The 21959-nt window shown below is 42.0% G+C and overlaps 1 protein-coding gene and 2 long non-coding RNA genes across 4 annotated transcripts; 1 reads left to right on the top strand and 2 right to left on the bottom strand.

The window, feature by feature from the left end:
* Positions 1-1811: 1811 nt before the first annotated feature.
* On the top strand, positions 1812-15912 carry si:dkey-91i10.3 (cytochrome P450). The gene is made up of 9 exons (XM_042070135.1): positions 1812-2270; positions 3135-3325; positions 4177-4376; positions 6154-6351; positions 7216-7379; positions 8325-8491; positions 9150-9231; positions 9730-9936; positions 14952-15912. The coding sequence occupies exons 1-9, from the start codon at positions 2001-2003 to the stop codon at positions 15108-15110; spliced, it is 1638 nt and encodes a 545-aa protein (XP_041926069.1). The 5' UTR covers positions 1812-2000; the 3' UTR covers positions 15111-15912.
* Positions 4371-8441, bottom strand: LOC121690017. Of its 2 annotated transcripts, none has more exons than XR_006024969.1 (4): positions 8309-8441; positions 7293-7358; positions 6121-6345; positions 4371-5393 (listed from the first exon to the last, which is right to left on the bottom strand). It is a non-coding gene; the product is annotated as an uncharacterized LOC121690017 (long non-coding RNA). The 2 variants fall into 2 exon arrangements; XR_006024970.1 differs by having other exon boundaries at positions 8295-8382.
* Positions 9848-21542, bottom strand: LOC121690013. The gene is made up of 4 exons (XR_006024967.1): positions 20242-21542; positions 19593-19685; positions 19214-19337; positions 9848-9927 (listed from the first exon to the last, which is right to left on the bottom strand). It is a non-coding gene; the product is annotated as an uncharacterized LOC121690013 (long non-coding RNA).
* Positions 21543-21959: the final 417 nt, after the last annotated feature.

A 21959-nucleotide genomic window follows, 5' to 3' on the forward strand; every position in this document is an offset into this window, starting at 1 on the left:
CAGTGGACACCATGGTGTATAGATAGATAGATAGATACTTTATTGATCCCCAGGGGAAATTCAAGGGTATGGGTGTAACCATAGACATAATATACATAGACGCCGCATCGACCACTGCTCCCTACTAGCGCTGACGAGATTTGGAGCCGCCATCTTGGACCGGTCATCCACTCCACTCAGTGTAATCTGTTTGGCCGGTGCAATGAGCTGTCAGCACACTTAATTAATCATATCTCACTGAATACCGAACAGATTTTCACGCGGTTTTTTTTGCTGCAAAGGTCATACATGTAGCTATGATACAGGCCACATTGTTCGAAAATACAAAATACAACCAATAGTACGGTAATGTTAAATCTTACTTGTGAAAAGTAAATCCCCCGAGTATGGTCCGCCGATTTGAGCAGGAACATGCTGCACAGTGCTGTCATCTTGTGTTTTCTGCTGCAACGCAATGAGGAGTATGACCGGTCCAAGATGGCGGCCGCATTTCTTGTTTCCAGCAGCCAATGCGGCGTCTATGTATATTATGTCTATGGGTGTAACGGATGCCAGCTAGCTTAGCTGTGCTTGTGGAACGTTGGTAATCCTCACTCGCCGACGCCTCAAGAGTGCTGCTGGCATGCGAGCCAGTAGCCTGGGCCTCCCCAAACCACACAAACTTGTGTTTGAAACTTGGAATGCTATCCCCGACATGTATGTGAACATGAAAAAGTATGCACTTGGAGTCCTGTCGATCTTTGGATCCACATTATGTATATGAGCAGGTGTTCTCCAACATGAAATATATTAAAAACAAACATCGCACACGCCTCACAGATGACAGTTTACAATCCTGTGTGAAGCGAAGGTGACGGCATACAGCCCCGATGTGCAGACGCTGTGCACTGAGGTTCAGGAGCAGAAATCACATTGACCAAGTATGATAAATATTTTAATTGCCATTATTTTGCATATATATATTTTTTTTCATTGTTCAGTGTAAGACATTTTATTATTCAGGTTGACAGCTAACTGCACAGCGCCAGTAAAAGGATGACGGCACACAGAGAGGACGGTATTTTTGGTTTTCTGCCAGTGGATAATTTAATACATTGAGTATTTTACTTAACCTTCAACCCCAACGTCTTTTTTTCATAGTTAAAAATGTTTTGTTGCATGCAGAAATGTTATTTCATTTTTTCCTGCAGTCGTTCATTGATTTCATAAATGTAACATATTATAGTTTGTTTATGTAACAGATGCCAGCTAGCTTAGCTGTGCTTGTGGAACGTTGGTAAACCTCACTCCCCGACGCCTCAAGAGTGCTGCTGGCATGCGAGCCAGTAGCCTGGGCTATTGGCTCAATTGTAAGCGCGCTCGCCTCCCGATCCGAGGTGCTGCTGTTCGCGGGTTCGAGTCCGGGCGTGTGCAGGGCTGAATCGCGCAGGTTCAACACAACGCAGGTTACATGGGTATAACAATGCATCTGCGAATCATAATTAATGCAGGGCAATGTTACAAAAATAGCCATACCTTCCCTGTCAGGACCAGCCAACAAGCATAACAATATATTATGCTTATTATTATTACTAATACTAACACTATTTGAAACCAAGACTTGCACACACTGCCATCGTGTAGCCTAGTCTCAGGTTACAGTAAGCCTACTCTTCATTTAATCATTTAATTGGTTTCAAAACATGCACGCTGGATTAAAGGCTGCAATTTACATACATAAATTAGTGGAGTGATTCTGTTAGAAATCTGCAGTAAATCCAAGTCTTGGCCAAATAAAACGGATTGTTGAGTTTATGAAGCCTGCAGTGTAATTGAGGGGTTAAGTTCTATAACAACGCCGCAGGTTATTCGAGTTCAATAGACTGAAAGGGCTGTAGCAGTCAGATAGGAGCCTACCTCTTCTCGCGTAAACAAGGAACCATTGTACAGAGTGCGTGTTCTCCAAGTCGGGTAGCCTACTGTAGCCTGCTTAGATCGGTGCAGTACTGTGTATAGGAAAGATGTTTAGCAGGTCGTTGGTAAGGACAGGACTTCTCGTCTGCAAACAGGACAGCGTTGTTGGGACGAAATGCATCCTGCCAGCCCTGAACGCCGGTGACAGGCGACAGGGTGCGTCTTCGTCGGCCGGTGTCATAAATGGGAGTAAAGTAAAAACAATCGAGGATGGAAATAAACTGAAAACGATGGAGGATTTAGACGGCCCCAGTTTCATGACTTCTTTATACTGGCTCTTTGGGAAAGGTTACTTTCAGACAACGCACCAAATGCAAGTATGTTTACAATGGCAAATGGCGATTAACGATTTGAGCATTAACCTAGCCTACATTTGTTATTCGTCACTTACAAACTTGTTGTCCCTTTTCGTATCTTATGTCGCTTATTAAATGTCCTATCACTGGTGTGTTGCATGTGTTTTAGGCATATCATTATAATTTACCCTTAGCCTAGTGGAAGCCTACGATATAATCACCTTTAGCTTATACATTATTATACATAGCCTAATTTATCAACAAAACAGTAGGCTAACGCGGGAGAAATTCTACTGTTGTCATGGTAGGCTAAACTATGGGCGCATCCCTGGACGGTAAGAAATAAAGGTCACTTTTGTGTCCGTGCGGTACTGCAAGAAGGGAAGTAGCCTAAATTATAGTTATAATTGGAGAGTGAGTTATAAATACTTTTTCTTATCAACAAATCAGTACAGAACAGGAACAGCGCAGACAATGTCCAGCTTCCTGGTCGTTTTTAATAACCTATAGATTTAAGATAATAGACTATTGCTCTAAGAATTTGTAGGCTAGCCTACTCTCAGAAAAAAATGACTTTGCATGTGATGAACCTGCTGTATGAACTGCTACTCTACAAACACTGCAAGACTGTCTTAGATCAGATGTCCATTGTGGAATGGGGGCTGTTAGAATCAGATTAGTAGTTCCTGGTCCTTAGCGAATAGTGAAATAAACCTCATTGTATGCCATGCATTGTTGCATGTCTGAACTTGTGTTGTATACAAATGCACTGGTCTTAAAATGATAGTTTAGGTTTATTATGAAAGCTGTTAGGCTATTGTTCCCATTACCAGTATCTCTACTGTCAAATAACTGTGTCATGCGCTCATGCTCTATCACCATCAGATTGAACACAGCAAGATCTACGGTCCGCTGTGGAGGTCTAAGTACGGGCCACTGGTGATTGTGAATGTGGCCAGTGCAGATCTGATTGAGCAGGTGCTGAGGCAGGAGGGACGGCACCCCATCCGCACGGATATGCCCCACTGGCGAGGCTACAGGGAGTTACGGAACCATGCCTATGGCCCCCTCACAGAGTGAGTGACCACCAAGCAAGCCAGACACACAACACCTCACAAGTCACAAAACTCCACTCGGACACTCTGGAACACTGCCATTCCAAAGCCCTTGTTCCATTTCTCTCTGTGTTCTGTAGAAGCACATCTGATTCCATTAGTAAGGGAAAGGGCCAAATCAATGGGATTCATTGATAAATACAGAGAGGATCTATGTAGGTCATAACAATACACTCAAATTTGGCTTTTGATGTGGTTGACGGACTTATTGATTATTCATAAAATACTCACATTTCTCCGTGACATACTTTTTTGTCACTTCCTGTGACACCAAAACCACAGCTCACTGTGGGAGTATGTTTCGTAACCTGTCGTTGCACTCTGGTGTTGGTATGTGCAGAGAATAGGTGTGTAGCAGTTTTTTTACATGGTGAGTCATAAAGATGTCATTATCAGGTATTTGCATTTGCAAGTCTTTGCACCTAGTCTTGATGTCCGGTTAAATGTGTTTTATTGTGAAATTGTAATTTGAAACTGACCCACGTGTTTATTGAACTGGTTGAACTGAGAGATCCAGCCGAGTTAGTATGTTTGTTTTACAGCCACAGCTTGCAGGACTTTGTATCCATGCTAAAGCCGTGTCTTTAAACCTAAACATGCCGTATTTGCAGCTGACATCGAAGCAATTCAAAACAAGCTAACAAACCAACATTGTTCAGGTTTTTCCAGAAAACATCTGTTCAGTTACAGTTTAAGGGTTCATAATACATGGCATCGTCCTCTAACATGAGAAGCCCGCTATCCTTGAGTAACCCTTGTCTCTTAGACAACAGAGCACCAGACAATAACTCCATTGTGCTCCTGTGTTCTAGAATGGGGGTGAAATGGCAGAGAATCAGAAGCATTCTGAACCCCAGGATGCTAAAACCCAAGCATGTGTCATCGTACACCAATGCCATCAATGAGGTGGTCAGGGACTTCGTCCAGAAGGTGGACTGGCTCCGGAAGACTACAGGGGACGGAGTCATGGTCAATGATTTGGCAGGGGAGCTGTATAAGTTTGCTTTTGAAGGTAAGGCAATGGGTGTTTCAATACTAGACAGGCAGGCTTTATAATTGAGCTGACCAGTAACCGGTGAACCACTATCAACCAGTGTGTTGATGACATTCAATGCACTTCAGTGCAGGTTTGTGACTGTAAAAAGTCTAAGTCTGCCCCACAAATTCATGCCTGCGCTGCATACTACACTAGTTTCAAACAAATGGACTGAAACCTATCCAGGCCTTACTTATCCATATGCCTTAGAGTTTAGTCCTTGGCGTAATTTTGTTCTACATGATGACTTCAGTGTACCTTAACCCTTCGGTCTAGCCATCGTGTCAGTGCACAGTGTACCGCTGTCTCCCCTCACTCTAACTTCATTCATATCAATGTACAACTACAGTCTAGGATATGTCTTATCTCATCTTATGTCTACATGCCAAATAGTTCCTCTGTCAATAATCTCATGGCCACAGGTTTTGTCAGAGGTTACGACATAATTGTGTTTCTTGTGAACTTGGTTGGGTGCAGCAGTGTGTTAGTCAGCTCTGCACATACATAATTTTGTTGTGCCCTTGAAGGCTGATACAGACAGGTCCTTGAAGAGTTGATCACACTTCCAAGTTCACCTTGAAGGCTGATACAGACAGGTCCTTGAAGAGTTGATCACACTTCCAAGTTCACCTTGAAGGCTGATACAGACAGGTCCTGGAAGAGTTGATCACACTTCCAAGTTCACCTTGAAGGCTGATAGAGACAGGTCCTTGAAGAGTTGATCACACTTCCAAGTTCACCTTGAAGGCTGATACAGACAGGTCCTGGAAGAGTTGATCACACTTCCAAGTTCACCTTGAAGGCTGATACAGACAGGTCCTGGAAGAGTTGATCACACTTCCAAGTTCACCTTGAAGGCTGATACAGACAGGTCCTGGAAGAGTTGATCACACTTCCAAGTTCACCTTGAAGGCTGATACAGACAGGTCCTGGAAGAGTTGATCACACTTCCAAGTTCACCTTTCAAGGTTGAATCCTAGTGCCTGGGGAACCCTATGGGAGGCAGGTTAAAGGCCGCACACAATGATATGGCACTGCAGTCTCCTGGATGTGACTCAGTCATGATATGCAAACATAGATAGGCAGAGTAAGCTCTGTGACTTCTGCATGTTTTGTATTATTTTTTACAAAGCAAATGGCAGGGCTGCAGAGAAAACACTCACAGATGTATTTGGTGAGCTGGTAAAACTCACAAAAAAAACATGTAATGTACATGGCTGACATTTAGATGAGGGTGATTGCTTCATTTTTTTTCTATTTAATGTTTTATCAACCAAGCTAGGTTTTTTGTTGGTTAGGTGTTGTTCAAAAGAAATGTTAAAATCCCTATATATCAAAATGCAGATATTTAAGGGACTGTGTTTGAGCTGGGTTTGTGTGAGTCTCTCACTGCTCACTGAGTGTGTGTGTGTGTGTGTGTGTGTGTGTGTGTGTGTGTGTGTGCGCATGCGTGAGTGTGTGTGGATTGGAGTATGTTAGTGCCTCTGTGTGTGTGTGTGTGTGTGTGTGTGTGTGTTTGTGTGTGTGTGTGGATTGGAGTATGTTAGTGCCTGTGTGTGTGTGTGTGTGTGTGTGTGTGTGTGTGTGTGTGTGTGTGTGTGTGTGTGTGTGTGTGTATACACGGGCACACACTGTTCTTTCTATTTGACAGTTGGCAACAACTCCGCATATCATCTGTGACACTGTGACATGTGGTTGTGGATTTCAACCAAATGCTTACGTAATGAATTGTGGTCTCTCTCTCCTGCCGTAGGCATTTCCTCCGTGCTGTTTGAGACGCGTCTGGGCTGCCTGAATGAAAAGGTTCCTGAGGAGACTGAGAGGTTCATCTTCTCCGTGGGGGAGATGTTCCGCCTCTCCCCCATCATCGTGCTCTTCCCCAAATCTCTCTGGCCTTACCTGCCCTTCTGGAAGCACTTTGTGGCCGTCTGGGACCACCTATTCACTGTTGGTGAGAGAGATCTCCATCACAGATAACAGATCAGCCACTAATGTATGATATCAATCAATTAAAGCTGCAGTTGGCAAGATTTTTTTGATCATGTTCACTGAAACCGACAGAACAACATAAATCAGCCGGTTTTAGAAAAAAACCCGGACTTCTACCTCCACCTAGAGCCTGTTATTTGTTTTGCAAAAATCCACAGCTCCCGGTTCTTCTGGTCCAATCAGAGCAGGGCTGTGTGAGATCTGACTGTCAATCACAGTCTGGTGCAGTCTGGTGCGCACTGACGAGCACAAACTCGATGAGCGGGTGCTCGCTGGTAGTGGGGGAGGGGCATGAGAGTTGTAAACATTCAACATTTTGGCTAAGTCCCCTCAATCTGTCAGACTTGCCAGATGCAGCTTTAAGTCATTGATGAGCTAACCGCTTTCGTAATGTGATAGGTAAATCACTATTGCCAATTCAACTGTCACTAGGTGAATCACTATAGTAAGGACTGCCAAATTACTCATGTCCCTTTAGCCTGAGGTCTAGTATGTTCAGTGCTGTCACCTACTCACCTATTCATTAGGGCTGCTAGAGGGTGTTGAGGCATGCACAGGGAACCAGCTATTTCAAAGCTTCATCACAGTAAACTCAGAAATACAAGTTTAAATTCTCTCACCTTCTCACCCTTTTTCTTTCTTTCTCTCTCTCTCTCTCTTTCTCCCCATCTCACTCTTTCTCTTTCCACCCCCCCCTTTTCTCACTCTCCTATCCTGTTTTGCTTCCATATATCACTTCCTCTCTCTCTCCTTCTTTTTCTCTCTTCACTCTGTCCCTCCCCCTCTCTCTATCCCTCTCTCTCTCTGTCCTGTCCCTATCCTCCAGCGGAAGACCTGGTCCAGAAGAAGATGGAGGAGATCCAGGAGCGTGTGAAGAAGGGGGAGCCCGTGGCCGGGGAGTACCTGACACACCTGCTGGTCAGCGAGCAGATGTCCGTCCACGAGGTGCTGGGGAGCATCACCGAACTGCTGCTCGCCGGAGTGGACACGGTGAGACAAACAAGGGGGACAAGGAGACAACAACAACAACAACAACAACAACATCAACAACTATTTGCATTTCTATAGCTTTTTATCTAGGCTCCCCACGTGCTTTACAGTGTGCGGAGAACCTCACTATCCACCACCAATGTGCAGCACCCATGGCGGCCGTTACGCACCAGCACATTTGACTGTATATATATAGGGACCAGAACGCTCACCACACACCAGCTTGAGGTGTAGAGTGAGTGAATGAGTCAGTTCCAATGCCGGTGACATGAAGAGGGGGAAAGGGTGACAGTCTAGGATGGGAAGGAGAAGTGGAAAAGGGAAGAAGGGGAGAGGTGGCTCTTATTGTAGTCTGATGGTGAGAGACACATGGGGGACAAGGCCGAGGCAGAATGTTTCTCGTTAATGTTACTAGGTCGCCAGGAGACACATTAGCGATCCGGCTTTGCTGGGGAAGAGGGGAGAGGAGTGGAAAGTGGAGACAGTGAGAGAGGAGAGGAGAGGGAGGAGTAGGGAGTGTCAGCAGAGGGAGGGGAGGTGTGTGTGGGGATGATTGATAACAGCCTGCGTGTGTGTGCATGTCCGAATACCTGAGCATATATACACAACACATGCACATGCAGAATGCGCATCAAAAGAATGTGTGTCTGCACAAATACCCAAACAAGATAACACACACACACCAACACATGCACATGCACACCAAAGGATCATATGTGTGTACACTCAAACACATGCCCAAACCAGTTAGATAACACACACATACACACACTCACACTTAAATGTCTTCTTAAATGTAAATGGAAAGCACAGAATTCAAATATGTAATATTTATCCAAAATATTTTTTCCTAATATCCTATAATTAATTGCTCCAATGACTCATCCTCTCACTCATCTAGTCTCTTGTATTGACCTTTAAACCCTGACCTTTGACCCTCTGCAGACGTCCAACACCATCTCCTGGGCGCTGTACCACATGGCGAGTGAGCCGGAGATCCAGGAGCGGCTGTACCAGGAAGTGGAGAGCGTCTGCCCGGGAGACAAGGTGCCCACCAGCGATGACATCGCCAGGATGCCACTACTGAAGGCCATCATCCGAGAGACGCTTCGGTGGGTGACATCACATTAGTGATCACAACTGATCAGTGAACAATAAACTAATAACTAAGGGGCAGCCGTGGCCTACTGGTTAGCGCTTCGGACTTGTAACCGGAGGGTTGCCGGTTCAAACCCTGACCAGTAGGCACGGCTGAAGTGCCCTTGAGCAAGGCACCTAACCCCTCACAGCTCCCCGAGCGCCGCTGCTGTTGTTGAAGGCAGCTCACTGCGCCGGGATTAGTGTGTGCTTCACCTCACTGTGTGTTCACTGTGTGCTGAGTGTGTTTCACTAATTCACGGATTGGGATAAATGCAGAGACCAAATTTCCCTCACAGGATCAAAAGAGTATATATACTTATACTTACTTACTTAATCAATTACTAACCTGAGTAATTACTTAGTAATAGGCTTATGCAAGAAAAAAGTGCTTCTTAGTGAATTAGCCTGGTAATTGCTTAAAATATGGACAGAGTCCTTCGATGCTATTAACCAATTATATAGCACCAAACGTAACCTATCCAAGCTGAGGATTACAAACAAAAGTGAGTGGGTGTGCGTTTGTCAGCTAGTGTTGAGAGTGTGTGTAAGTGAAGTGTGAATTTGCAGCGTTCTGTGCTGAAGGAAAAGATTAATTTCAATTTCATGACTAACTGGGCATTTCTTTGTCAGGTTATACCCTGTGGTGCCCGGGAATGCCCGCATCACTGTGGAAAATGAGATTGTGGTGGGCGGACATCGCTTCCCCAAACAGGTCAGTCGTGGTTAGAGGCTTCGGGCCTCTTGTCTCCTGTACAGCTGAATCACAGCTGTGGCCATATCCTTCACACGGACACACACACACACACACACACAAACACACACACGCACACGCACACACTCACTTTTTGGGAAATTACCTTATTTGGTGTCTAGCCCAGAGCTGGATAAGATACATATTGTTCTCTTGTCTGTGCGTGCAATAACCCGGTCTGGTACTGTTAGCCTAGCTTAGCATAATGGGTTAGACCACTTCCACTTCCAAAGAGTTATGCTACGCTAGGTTAATGGTGCCAGACTGGGTTATTGCACACACAGAGAAGTCTGTACTCTTATGTAACTCTGGGGTAGGCGGCGTATTAGCTCATTTCCCAAAAAGTTGTCGTGTTCCTTTAAATATCCCATGAGCACTGTAACAGAGACGCTACCTGTAATAAAGTGGGATAAGCAAGTTAGTCGTAACGTAACTGTTCCATCTGCTGTGACCTGGCAGACCCTGTTCCACCTGTGCCACTACGCCGTGTCGTACGACGAGAAGATCTTCCCGGACCCGCACGCCTTCCTGCCCGAGCGCTGGCTCCGTGGCGCCGACAAGCAGCTCAACCAGCACCCCTTCGGCTCCGTGCCGTTCGGGTTCGGCATCCGGGCCTGTCTGGGCCGGCGAGTGGCGGAGCTGGAGATGTACCTGGTCCTGTCACAGGTGAGAGAAACCATGCATCCAATGTCTCAGGCTCAGTCGGTCAACTCAGTCAAAATTCAGCGCCTCCCTTGGTTAAAAAAAGACAAATGAAAAAGTCTAAAATTTAAAGCAGAAGTCAAAGTTTAAAGATGCAAACTCAACATTTTGAATGCTGCTCAGTGTTAAAGATGCATTATAAAGGTTTTTGCATAATGAAGGCCTTTGCTATTATCACTCCCAACTTGTCACATATCGATGCCTATAATCTCTACTCAATCTTGTCACATATCGATGCCTATAATCTCTACTCAATCTTGTCACATATTTATGATGATAGTTATAATCACCCCTTGTCTTAATTTTTCAACGTACTGGATACTTGTTTAGCATCAGTTTTCAACATTCCGGGATAGTCTGATTGACTTACATGGTGCATAATGTCAAAATGTGTTATTAATAAGCCAGTAAGATTTTTGATCATTGACAGCAGGGTTGCAATAAAAAGATCTATATTTGAAGACCTGCATCATTAGTCTGATGAATTTATGTCAACATTTGGGTCAGTTTGCATTAGGAAAATACAATAACTGCAACCATCAGCCAGCACGTTTATTTGGATCAGAAAGGCCAGGGAGGCTACCTGGTGTCATTGCCCTCGAGTAACAGCTGTCCACCATCACCATGTTGGTTTAGTCTGCTACCATAAGGCCATATGATTGCACACAGGGAGACCTTCAACTTTGGTCTGGGCTAATTTGTGCAGATACACTGATGATAACTGTGCCTGTTGGCAATGAGATGTCAATGAATAACTCAGCCGGCTCTGCAATAAATAGCAACGTGTCATTTTAAACACACACCTCAGAATTAAACACTACCTCAGAATCGTATGCTGTGAACCAGCAGATAGGACCCTAAAGGAATACTAATGAATATCTATCTATCTATCTATCTGAGAGAGAAAGAAAGAGGGAGAGAGAGAGAGATGTATGATGTACCTTGCAAAGTGATACTACAACTCTCGACATTACAGTTTTTCTCAGTTGCTTTGGTGCTTTTCTCAGATCAGAATGAAAATTCTCATAACTATTAGTTCAACCTCCACAACATTTAGTCATTTGTGCACATCATAGTAGCAATTTCTCCTTCCTCTGAACAAATTGCAAATGCCTTTGGACATGTATCAGTTGCTTTCATACAATTCTTTGCTGTTTTATAACATTAGCATTTGCTTATGTCATGTCAGTCAAAATTAACTATACTTATGGATGCTGAATAGTCGTTCTCAATAAAACTAATAGTCTTTATTTCATTGCTTGAGTCATTACATACAAAATTGTTGAACTAGTTATCAAATTCTGTCACAATGCTGTAGAATTGCAAAGAGCATATAGTGAAATGTACATATTTACAGTTTTTCTCAGTCGCTTTGGTGCTTTTCTCACATCACTATTAACATTTGCACAGCAGTTAGTGCATTTCTCAAAACAATTAGTGCAAACTGCAAAACCTAGTGGATGACCTGCAAAAGCACGTCACTTGCTCAAAATGGATAGTCCATTCCTCAAAAGCAAGTATTTACTGTATGTCAATGAAACTGTCAGTGTCATCAAAATGAGAAGTCTTCACACCATCGTTTATGAACAAGATAGTCAAATGGCTTTGTCATGTTTTCATTATGACAGTTCTCTCAGTGTTTTCCAATGCAAAAAAAAAAGGTCAGAACTCGGTGACACTACCTGAACATGCTCAAGACAGCACTATACAGTACTTGTACAGCCATTTGAAAACTACAGTAAAGTTACACATTGCTGTAGTTAGGGGAGTAAGTGAGTACAAGACACTGAATACGTACATTTTTACTGTATGCTCTTTGCAATTCCACAGCATTGTGACAGAATTTGATAACTAGTTCAACAATTTTGTATGTAATGACTCAAGCAATGCAATGAAGACTATTTTATTTTATTGGGAACGACTATTCAGCATCCATAAGTATAGTTCATTTTGACTGACATGACATAAGCAAATGATAATGTTAAAAAACAGCAGAGAATTGTATGAAAGCAACTGATACATGTCCAAAAGCATTTGCAATTTGTTCAGAGGAAGGAGAAATTGTTACTATGATGTGCACAAATGACTAAATGTTGTGGAGGTTGAACTAATAGTTATGAGAATTTTCATTCTGATCTGAAAAAAGCACCAAAGCGACTGAGAAAAACTGTAGTGTCTTGTACTCACTCCCCTAACTACAGCAATGTGTAACTTTACTGTAGTTTTCAAATGGCTGTACAAGTAGTGTATAGTGCTGTCTTGAGCATGTTCAGGTAGTGTCACTGAGTTCTGACCTTTTTTTGCATGGGAAAACACTGAGAGAATAAACTGTCATAATGAAAACATGACAAAGCCATTTGACTATCTTGTTCATAAACGATGGTGTCAAGACTTCTCATTTTGATGACACTGACAGTTTCATTGACATACAGTAAATACTTGCTTTTGAGGAATGGACTATCCATTTTGAGCAAGTGACGTGCTTTTGCAGGTTATCCACTAGGTTTTGCAGTTTGCACTAATTGTTTCGAGAAATGCACTAACTGCTGTGCAAATGTTAATAGTGATGTGAGAAAAGCACCAAAGCCACTGAGAAAAACTGTAAATACCACCAAGCTGTATCCACATAGAACATAGAATGTGATTAGAGATGCACCGATATGGAATTTTAGGGCCGATAACGATAACCAATATTTATTGGTTTGTTGTGGCCGATACGATATGATAACCAATAATATTACTCTTGAAAAAAAATTGTGAAAAGTGATTTGGGGAAAGCATTTAATAAGCATAATATTATTGCAGTAATTTTACCTACCACCAAATGATGGACAGAACTCATAATAGTCCTCAATAGTACAGCAGTCAACATAACAGTAGCCTAGCCCTACAGTATGTGTGGCTCCTTTAAGTGAACCTGACGTCAGTGAATTGCGAGTGAGTGGCTAGAGAGTATGAATCGTTTTCATTTAGGACTAAACACTCATAAACAGCTCAGCTGGGAATAAGCTACAGTATAGCGACCAAATCAGAGTTTGTGAGGGAAACTTAGGTTTAGTTTCAACTGCGGGTAACTGAATAAAGCTGCAACTCCTCAGACTGTATCTTATGTCCGTCTACCTGCTGCAGCAGAAATGAAAGGGGTTAGGGCCGAAGGTTTTAATAACTTATTATGATGACCTGTCTGGAACTGAAGCAGGAATGGTTAGCATATTTCTGGGTAATAATATAAAACCCAAGCTAAAGTAATGCAAATATAATACTAAAACACAACTTAGAACTAGGCCTACTTATGTACTCGTCCCACTAACGAGTTTGTTTATTTGTTTCCCCGACCAGCGCGGTAAAGTGCAAACACATCAGCACAAGACGACTCTAGAAAGGGCTGAGCTCCGCTCTGGTAAGGTTAAATAGCGGATCATTCATGAGAGGATTTTGAGATTCACAGATTCCCAAATGAACGCATATCCACAGATTTTGTTAGTGGTGAAATACATTCACACCGCTGACATTATATTGAGGAAAAAGTATAGCCAACCAAGCTCAAGTAGCTCAGTGTAGCCAGAGGACCTTACGTAGGCCTAAATTAGGACTTTAAAAAATATCGGCGCAAATTATCGGCCAGAATTCTGTTATCGGACCGATAATAATATTTAAATTTTTTCACTTATCGGCCAATAATATATCGGCCGCCGATATATCGTGCATCCCTAAATGTGATGTAAACTGAATAGGCACCAAAATGTGATAAACACTAATACTGTGTGGTATTACATAGCACTACTAGCCTGGAAACCAGTCTGAATTTACCCTGAAATACAGTCTGGAGTTGCTCCATTGACAAGTGTGTATGCCAGGTTAAGATGATGTGATAATGGTCAGGTGAACAATAGGGAAGCAGTCATCCACGTCACCTGAGCAGTGAGCATGCTTGAGTTGATTCTGTTTTCAATAACATCGTTGGAGAATCGAGATGATTAGATTTCGCTATTGCGTCTGTACTGTAATACAAAATATTGGCAGCACATTAACAGGAAACGTCGATTAAGGCATTTGACATTCTCAAATTCTGTGGGAGGGGTTACTCCAGGCTGGCTTCCAAAATCATGCCCAATAATGAAATCCAAATGGTACGGTGGCGCATTGCATTCACATCACAAAAAAAAAAAAAAATCAGGTTATCTCATAATTATGAGATAATTATCTCATAATTACAAGATAGTATCTCATAATTACGAGATAATTATCTTGTAATTATGAGATAACTATCTCATAATTACGAGATAATTATCTCATAATTACGAGATAATCATCTCGTAATTATGAGATAAGGATAGGATCCGTGCTGAGGATCTAAACAGCCTTTCAATAAAAGCAAGCACATATTTCCTACTGATTTCCTGCTTTGAATGACTTTCGTACTTTGAGAGATTAACATGTCTTTAAGTGGCATGAAAAATAAGCCTGTCAAATCGCCAACAACCCCAAAGCAAAGAGTAAGCTTCTATAGGCTACTCTTTGCCCAAAGGCAATACAATGTTGCACGTTACAGTCCTAACCAGTAGGTGGAGGTACTACTACGCTTAGGGCTACCTCCATCCACGTTGTCACACGCACGCCTATTGTTTATTTTGTGCAGCTAGGCTACTTGTTCAAGTGGCATTGATGAGTTAAACAGTCACACAGTCTCGTAATTATGAGATAATTTTCTCGTAATTATGAGATAATATGTCATAATTATGAGATACTATCTCATAATTACGAGATAACCTGATTATTGTTTTTTGTGATGTGAATGCAATGCGCCACCGTAAAATGGCGTACTACCAGACTCAAATTGTGGTAAGAATTTGTGCAGGTGTGCCGGGCTATATCTAGACCAGGCTGTGGTACTACAAGACTAATGTCACAGATGTTTACTTGGGATCCAACTCATTGTCTGTCTATTAACCACCACTTGGTTCATTGTGTCTTTGTAGTTGATAAAACATTATGAAGTACGCCCAGATCCTACTGGACAAATCGTCAAGCCAATCACACGGACTCTTCTGGTCCCAGCGACGCCCATGAACTTGCAGTTCTTGAACAGGGGAGCAGCAGAGGACGAGCCAAGAGAAACTACGCACGAGGCCATATGAACTACATCCTAACGCATTCCACACACAGCGTGGAAGTAAAACAAACTGTGTATATTAGTTGCTATGGAGATTTGAAAAGTTTGAACCCGCACAGTCTCTATGCATTGGCAGAAGATCCATTATATTGATTGCATAGTGCACAGTTTAATGCTGCTACTCTAGCCACTCTCGCCACTAAGCAATTGCTTTGACATTTGGATTGACTCCCAATAGGGGGTGCTGACGAGCACTGGCAAATAATATTTTAAACAGGATAATTGTATTTCTGTGTTTTTGATGTTCCCTGATGGATCTGTTGCCAGAAGACCTTTGTTATACAAAGGGAAAGACATTCTTTACTGTTGTGACCACTTTAATGTTTTCATTATTTTTACTTTGTAAATATAGCTGCTTATTTCAATTCTGTAACTAATTGTTTTATTGTATTTTTGATGGGTGACCTGGACTGGATGATATAGTATGGCCTCACATTTATCTTGTTTTCCTGTTCTCTGCCCACTAAACAAGACTGTGTTTATACTGTGGGCCCATCCTGGGCATTTTAGTAATATATATGTCTATGAGGACCTAAAATGTGCCTTTAAGATTGTGAATATGACTTTACGGTCCAGCGAGCACATGGATGCACTTTGTTTTTAGGCCAAGGCTACTGATATTTACCTTTAACGCTGCCAGCGGATGTTAAACATTTAAAAAATCTTAACATGATAGTATGCTCTTATCATGTGGTCATAAACCAGGCAAAACAGTATTGTTCATGATTACAATTGTTCAAATATTAAATTATATTTTATGAATGTTATGAATGTCTTACAGTGATTATTTTTCTCATGGAGAGGGGCGGGGTGAAAAGCAATTACAAAGAGCATGAAATAGCATGCTTTTCTCCCAGGATCACATGTTTGACCCAGTTATTTATGTAAAATGACAGTCAGGATATAAGTGAATTAGCCTAAATTAAAGCTTAATCATGGCATGGCAAGGTGTATGCTTCTTACAATTATCAGGACGGGTACAACTACAGAAATGGGAGAGTACATGGGATGAAAGTGTGTGGGGCATCTGAAAGAACTGATTAGGTCATCCCTAATCAGTGTGGTTTGGACTTGGAACAGGATCTTATGGTCAGCAGTTTTGCAGTAGCCTGGCGGGCCATCCTATATCATTGAAATGTATAGTCTGGAATCGAACCATTCACCTCGCTTAATCCAAGGGGCGGGCAGAGAATTGTCTTTCAAACTGCCTAGGCATGCAATAGGCCAGCGCTACGACCATATCCGTATCCAGTCGGCAAAACGGCAAATACATCCTTCTTCGAAAGGAATGACTTAAGTGCATTGTGTTGCTCAACTTTCAAAGAAAAGCACAAGTTCAACTCCTCCAAAGTTGACGCCAACGCCGATTCAAACAACCGCTCTTCGTTCGCCATAGCCACCTTCCTTGTTGTTCACCGTCGCAGGACTGTCGTTATCCTGTTAAGCCCGCCTTAAGACTCTAACAAAATAGAGCGCTGTGATTGGATGACGTCCACGGCGTCAGCCAATAGAAATCCCTATGGTTTGGTACTAGACGTACAGGCTGAGCAAATTAATTTGCCGCTGCTAGGGTGCGTCTAGATTTCTAGGCTAGTTTTGCAGGGTTCCAGAGATGGGAATGTCAAGTTACTAGGGGGGAACTACCAGACAGTCAAGATAATCGCAACATATATCGCCATCTCTTGGTGGTATATGGAATTGCAACCTCTGAAATAAGGACTTCTGAAGATTGTGGTATTGAGCCTAGAAAGTGTTTGCTCTCAGTAAGAGTAAAGACTGTTACCTTATTTGAAATTCAGTGCTTGGCTTCAACAAAAACAAATACTTCTCTCAGGGAAACACATGGATTGACTAGTCCATTGTATACTTGGAACTATGTTTTCATTTAGGCAAAGCACTGCTACTGGGCGGAGTGATTTGCTGGCAGCACCGGAAAAGCTGACGTCACGCTACCCATGACACGTTCCACTCATTTAGAACGTCTGGATTTAATGAGGTGTGAAATAACCAGAGCCATATCTTTGCTCTGGAAATAACCATTTAACATACACAATATTTAGCAGTATTATTTCACAACAAATTGATTTATTCTCAGACTTTTACTCAGATGTTTACTGTGAAATAAACATGTAGTGAAATTTGAATTGCACTTGAACCGCACAGCATTGTGGGGCGATTTTTAACGTTCACCCCCAGCCACCCCTGACTGACTTTTCAACTCACTCCAGCAGCCATCCACCAGTGACTTCAACTATCACTTTTCTGCATGTGTCTGCAAACTCTGCCGTCATCATATCCAAGGTAGGAATTACAATACTTTTGTATGCCAATTGAAAACGGGAATTTATTATAAATATAGAGTTTAATAATGTAATGTTAACTAAAACCGTTAGTCATGTTAGAACTAGCTAGCAATTAGCTAGCGCGCTAATAATCGCTAACATTGACTGAGTTAAAGGGGTGATAGAATGATGATATAGGGTATTTTGTGCTGGTCCTTAAGGTCTCTGAATAGGGTGTGTAACATTGGTTGGGCTGAAAATGGCATATGTGCTGTTCTATGCGCCCTAATGCAAGCCTGGTTAAAAGCCCTAGAATGAAACGAGAGGTTTTCTTCCTTTTATGGTATGCTCATGAATATTTAGATGACCTGCGTGCTGATTGGTTGGTTTACAACGAGCGAAGCTCCGGAGCAAAGATGCAAACATGGCCGACAGCACTCACTGAAACAGCCAAGGTGGAAATACTATGGAGACATAGGTGCTGAACAGCATATTTCAGCCTGAATCAGAGGAAGAATCTGAAATAGTGGAGCAACCAGTCGCCCATAGATTGGAAATGACTACTTCAGAGTGGTAAGTTTTGTCATTTACTTGAGTTTGCCACACGTAGCCCAGTTAGCTAGCTGTAATACTCGTATGTTAGTGTCGTAGACTAAGCTAAACATTGTATCAGGTTCGTTTTTAGCATTGTAAGCAACAGAAGTTATTCATTTGCACACAAACAAATGTTTTACAACTTGTACCCTTGTGCAATTTTTGTCAAGATGTCCAGTTAGAAACTAGCTGAAAAGTTTGTAGCCCGTCGTGGGCAGTTCAGGCTATGCTGTAGTGAAAGGAGTGCTGCTTGCAAGGAAAGTACTCGTTTTAGTCAGTAAGTATATTCTCCTGGTGAATAGGTCATCTGATTAGGAGTTACATACATTATTGTAGTGGTAATATGCGATCTTACAACAGGACGTCCAGTTAGCTGGGCAGGAGCTCTGTGCAGTTCGTAGGCTATAACGTTATTGCTGAAGTGAAACGAGTAGCCTACTGCTCGCGTCAATGAAAATATTACGTTTGTGTCAGTAGGTCTAATGTACTCGTGTAACTACTATACTGCTGATTAATTCATCTGATTATCGAGATTTTTACGTTCTTTCCATGTAGTAATGTATGATCTTACAACGGGACGTCCAGTTAGCTGGGCAGGAGCTCTGTGCAGTTTGTAGCCTATGGCTGAAGTGAAACGAGGTCAACGAAAATATTACTAGGCCAATTTGTGTCAATTCAAAAACACTTATTTATCCCCAAGGGGCAATTTACATAGTAGGCTACTTAAAATACAGTAGGTACAGTCAGTGTAATGTAATCTTGTAACTATCCTGCTGACATCTGATTGAGATTATTACCTTCTTTCCCTGTAGTAGCCTAATATGTGATCTTACAACTCTGGTAACTAAAACTGGAGACATTTGCTACTTTGTGCTACCTGCTCATTCAAAATTACGAAATAACAGCAGGGAAATTATGTTTGTTTTTACATGTTATTAAAAGAATGACCCAGGTTCCTGAGGAGCTGACCTGAATGACCATCATGGCCTCAATCCGTTGTGCCTCTATATTCTTTGCAAAATGCAATGAATATTTACAGAGCTGACCATGGCCGTTTGAGAATCAGAGGAATGGAAAGGTGAGGACAATCTGTTACAAGTGTTAGCAGTTACAGTATATAAATAAAATATTTTTAACCAATACACATTCATTATTGGTTCAGCATATTGCAAAAACACAGTTTGATCAACACCACAAAATGATACATGTTCAGCAACAGCATCCTCCATGGAAGGTCTGTCTAGCTGAGCACACAAGTCCTGGGGCACAGGAATCCGCTGGACGGCATCCCAGTAAGGAAGAGGGTCTTTGATGATCTCGAAGAGGACAAGAAAAAGGACAAAAAAAAGGATACTGTAATACAGTGCATTGTAGGCTGTATACTGTACAATAAACAAATTGTATGGCCCTGAACATTGTGCTTTGTTTACAGTACTGATGATGATTTTGACACCAGTAGCATCAGGTCTAAGACAGCCTGTTGTGTGTGAATCGATAAGTTCTTTTTAGTGCCTATACTGTTGCACATTTTGATTTGTTGTTTGTAATAAAAACATATTTATTAAACTTACAAATTTGGCAAGTTTGTACATAGTTTCTCCTTGGTTGTCTTCTGTTGTGGGGACTCAGCATTCTCATTGAAGTGCATGGCTGCTAGATAAAACCTAAACCAAACAACAGAAATGTTGTAACAAGTGAAAGTCACTTTTGCATGCACACACCAAGCTGTTCACTCACATCAAAAGCATTTGCTAATATTCTAAGCTCCGCAAGATGCCACACTTAGAGCATCTGTTTGGCATGCTGCCGTTCTTGTAATGTTCTAAAATAAGAAGGTGCAAATAAATCTAATCTTGTATCTAGACAACACGGTTTTCAACATATCGACTAGATATCATTTGAATTGATAACGTGAAGTTGTTTCCACTTCTGACGTCAAAAACGTATGTGTTATATGGGTATGGGTTATATTACAGCTTAGCAACCAAACTATCGTGTTACTCAGCTTCAGTTAGCTACTGTATCTTGCTGAGAACATAACCTGTCAGAGATCTCGACAAACATGCATAGTAAAATGTAGGTTAACATGACAACACAGGTTTTATCCGAATGACACACAGGAAAATTAAATAGCCTTGCCAATGAACTAAATCACACATTCTACTTGCTAGATACACGTTAGCATGGCTAATAACTGCTTAGCGACAACATAATACTTACAGCATGCGGTTGTGATGACCTTACGGTCGCGAACAGCCCCTCGTTTCAGTAACAGCAGCTTAGCAAATCCTGCTTAACTGTACAAGGTTTTGAAAACTGCCCTCGGTGAAATGTTTTGCAAATTAATAACAGAGTGTCGAACTTTGCAGGGATCTTCTTCTGGTAGAAAAACATTATCCATGCCCCTCGAACTTTTGAATCCTTGGGAAGACTATGGAAAGTCTCAGCTTTCTTTGTAGCCTAAGTTTCAACCTGGAACACTGCATTTACGACCGTGGCTCATTTTCGATATCCTTGAAGAACTCTCTGCTTCAAGGATTCCTGTGGAAGTAAACGAGCAGGCAGCTAAACTAGTGTTTGTCTCATCTTCGCTCTCCATTCACGTTCCTGGGCTCAGAGCACCAGTGGGCTGGTCTGTATGTAAATTTTGAGGCGTGACAAATGTACAGGCCAGAGCCAAATAAGGTACCACCTGCGAGTTTGCGTAAACTCGCAGCTTCGTTTGGATTCGCCCGTTTTATGGCGGGAGTTTCGAATTGTGAGATTTGCATAGGAAGGAGGTGTCGGTGGGGTTTTGAAGTTCTCTGTATGTCCATTTCACCCACTGAACTATCACTATTCATCTATGACAAAGTAAACTCGGTTTTGCATTCTATGACCCCTTTAAGGTACATGTTATCAGATTAGTAATTTGTTTTACAATTTGTCGATCATAAGGTTCAGTCCCTACAGAACGGGAAGCCACAGAGAACCAGTGGAGATTAAGATTTAGAGGACTGATGGGAACTCATCGAGGGATTCCTCAACTGGAGACAAGTTTGAAAAGCCAGAGAAGATGATGCCTCAAATATAGAGGGCACAGGTGTTAACGAACTGCTCAACCACATGTAAGAGATAATGGATGACACAACGTTCGGTTAACAGAAAAATAATGCACGTTCAAGGTGGTAATGCGGCCCCGACAGACAACTTGTAAGTGCATAATTTTTCTGTTAACCGAACGCCATGGAGTCCATTATCCCACATATACCTTTGTTGCCACTTGCGTTGTGTTCATTTGCTGTTATAATTTCCACTTTTTTTTGCTTAAACTCTCTTGTTTGTAGTACCACTAGCCTCTAACAGTTCAACCCTAATTATGCATAAAATAAATGGCATCTGAAGGATTCTTTTCAATAGAATAATGTCCTTTGTTTTGAATAGCAATGTTGGCAATAAAATGTGCCTACTTTAGCCTATATACCTTTGTGTTTGGCTATAAAATGTGTAGCTTTGAGTGTAATTAATTGCACATTTTATATTTTGGCCCCAATTTAAGGGAACAAACATACAAGTGAGTACTAGTAGATAGGAGATTTTTATATGCAAATGTATAGGCAATAAAATGTGTGAAACCCGGCAGGGAATATCTCTGGGAATGCTGAAGGTAGGGGTGACATACCTCTCTGGCGTGTTTTGTTTATTCCTTGGTTAAAATATAATGTATGGGGTTATTTTTGTACAAAGGCGTCATTAACATAAACACAAACAAAAGGCTACTTCCTGCGAAATCCCTGACTGCACCTTTCAGGAAAGAGATTTGGATGTGATGCAGGATATACAGTAAGTATTGAGTGAGAGAGTGCAGTACAGCACTTCTCCAGTAGATGTCAGCCTGCTACTAAACAGTGAACGAACACGGCATGTGATGTAGATCTCATTCTGCTTCAGGGTTCTGT

The sequence above is a fragment of the Alosa sapidissima genome, chromosome 2, assembly GCF_018492685.1.
Source record: "Alosa sapidissima isolate fAloSap1 chromosome 2, fAloSap1.pri, whole genome shotgun sequence".
NCBI lineage: Eukaryota > Metazoa > Chordata > Actinopteri > Clupeiformes > Clupeidae > Alosa > Alosa sapidissima.

Coding starts and splice junctions, on each gene's coding strand:
- si:dkey-91i10.3 (XM_042070135.1), top strand. CDS start 2,001: ATGTTTAGCAGGTCGTTGGTAAGGACAGGACTTCTCGTCTGCAAACAG. Junction 7,380..8,324: donor TGCTCGCCGGAGTGGACACG/GTGAGACAAACA, acceptor GACCCTCTGCAG/ACGTCCAACACCATCTCCTG. Junction 8,492..9,149: donor ATCATCCGAGAGACGCTTCG/GTGGGTGACATC, acceptor TTTCTTTGTCAG/GTTATACCCTGTGGTGCCCG.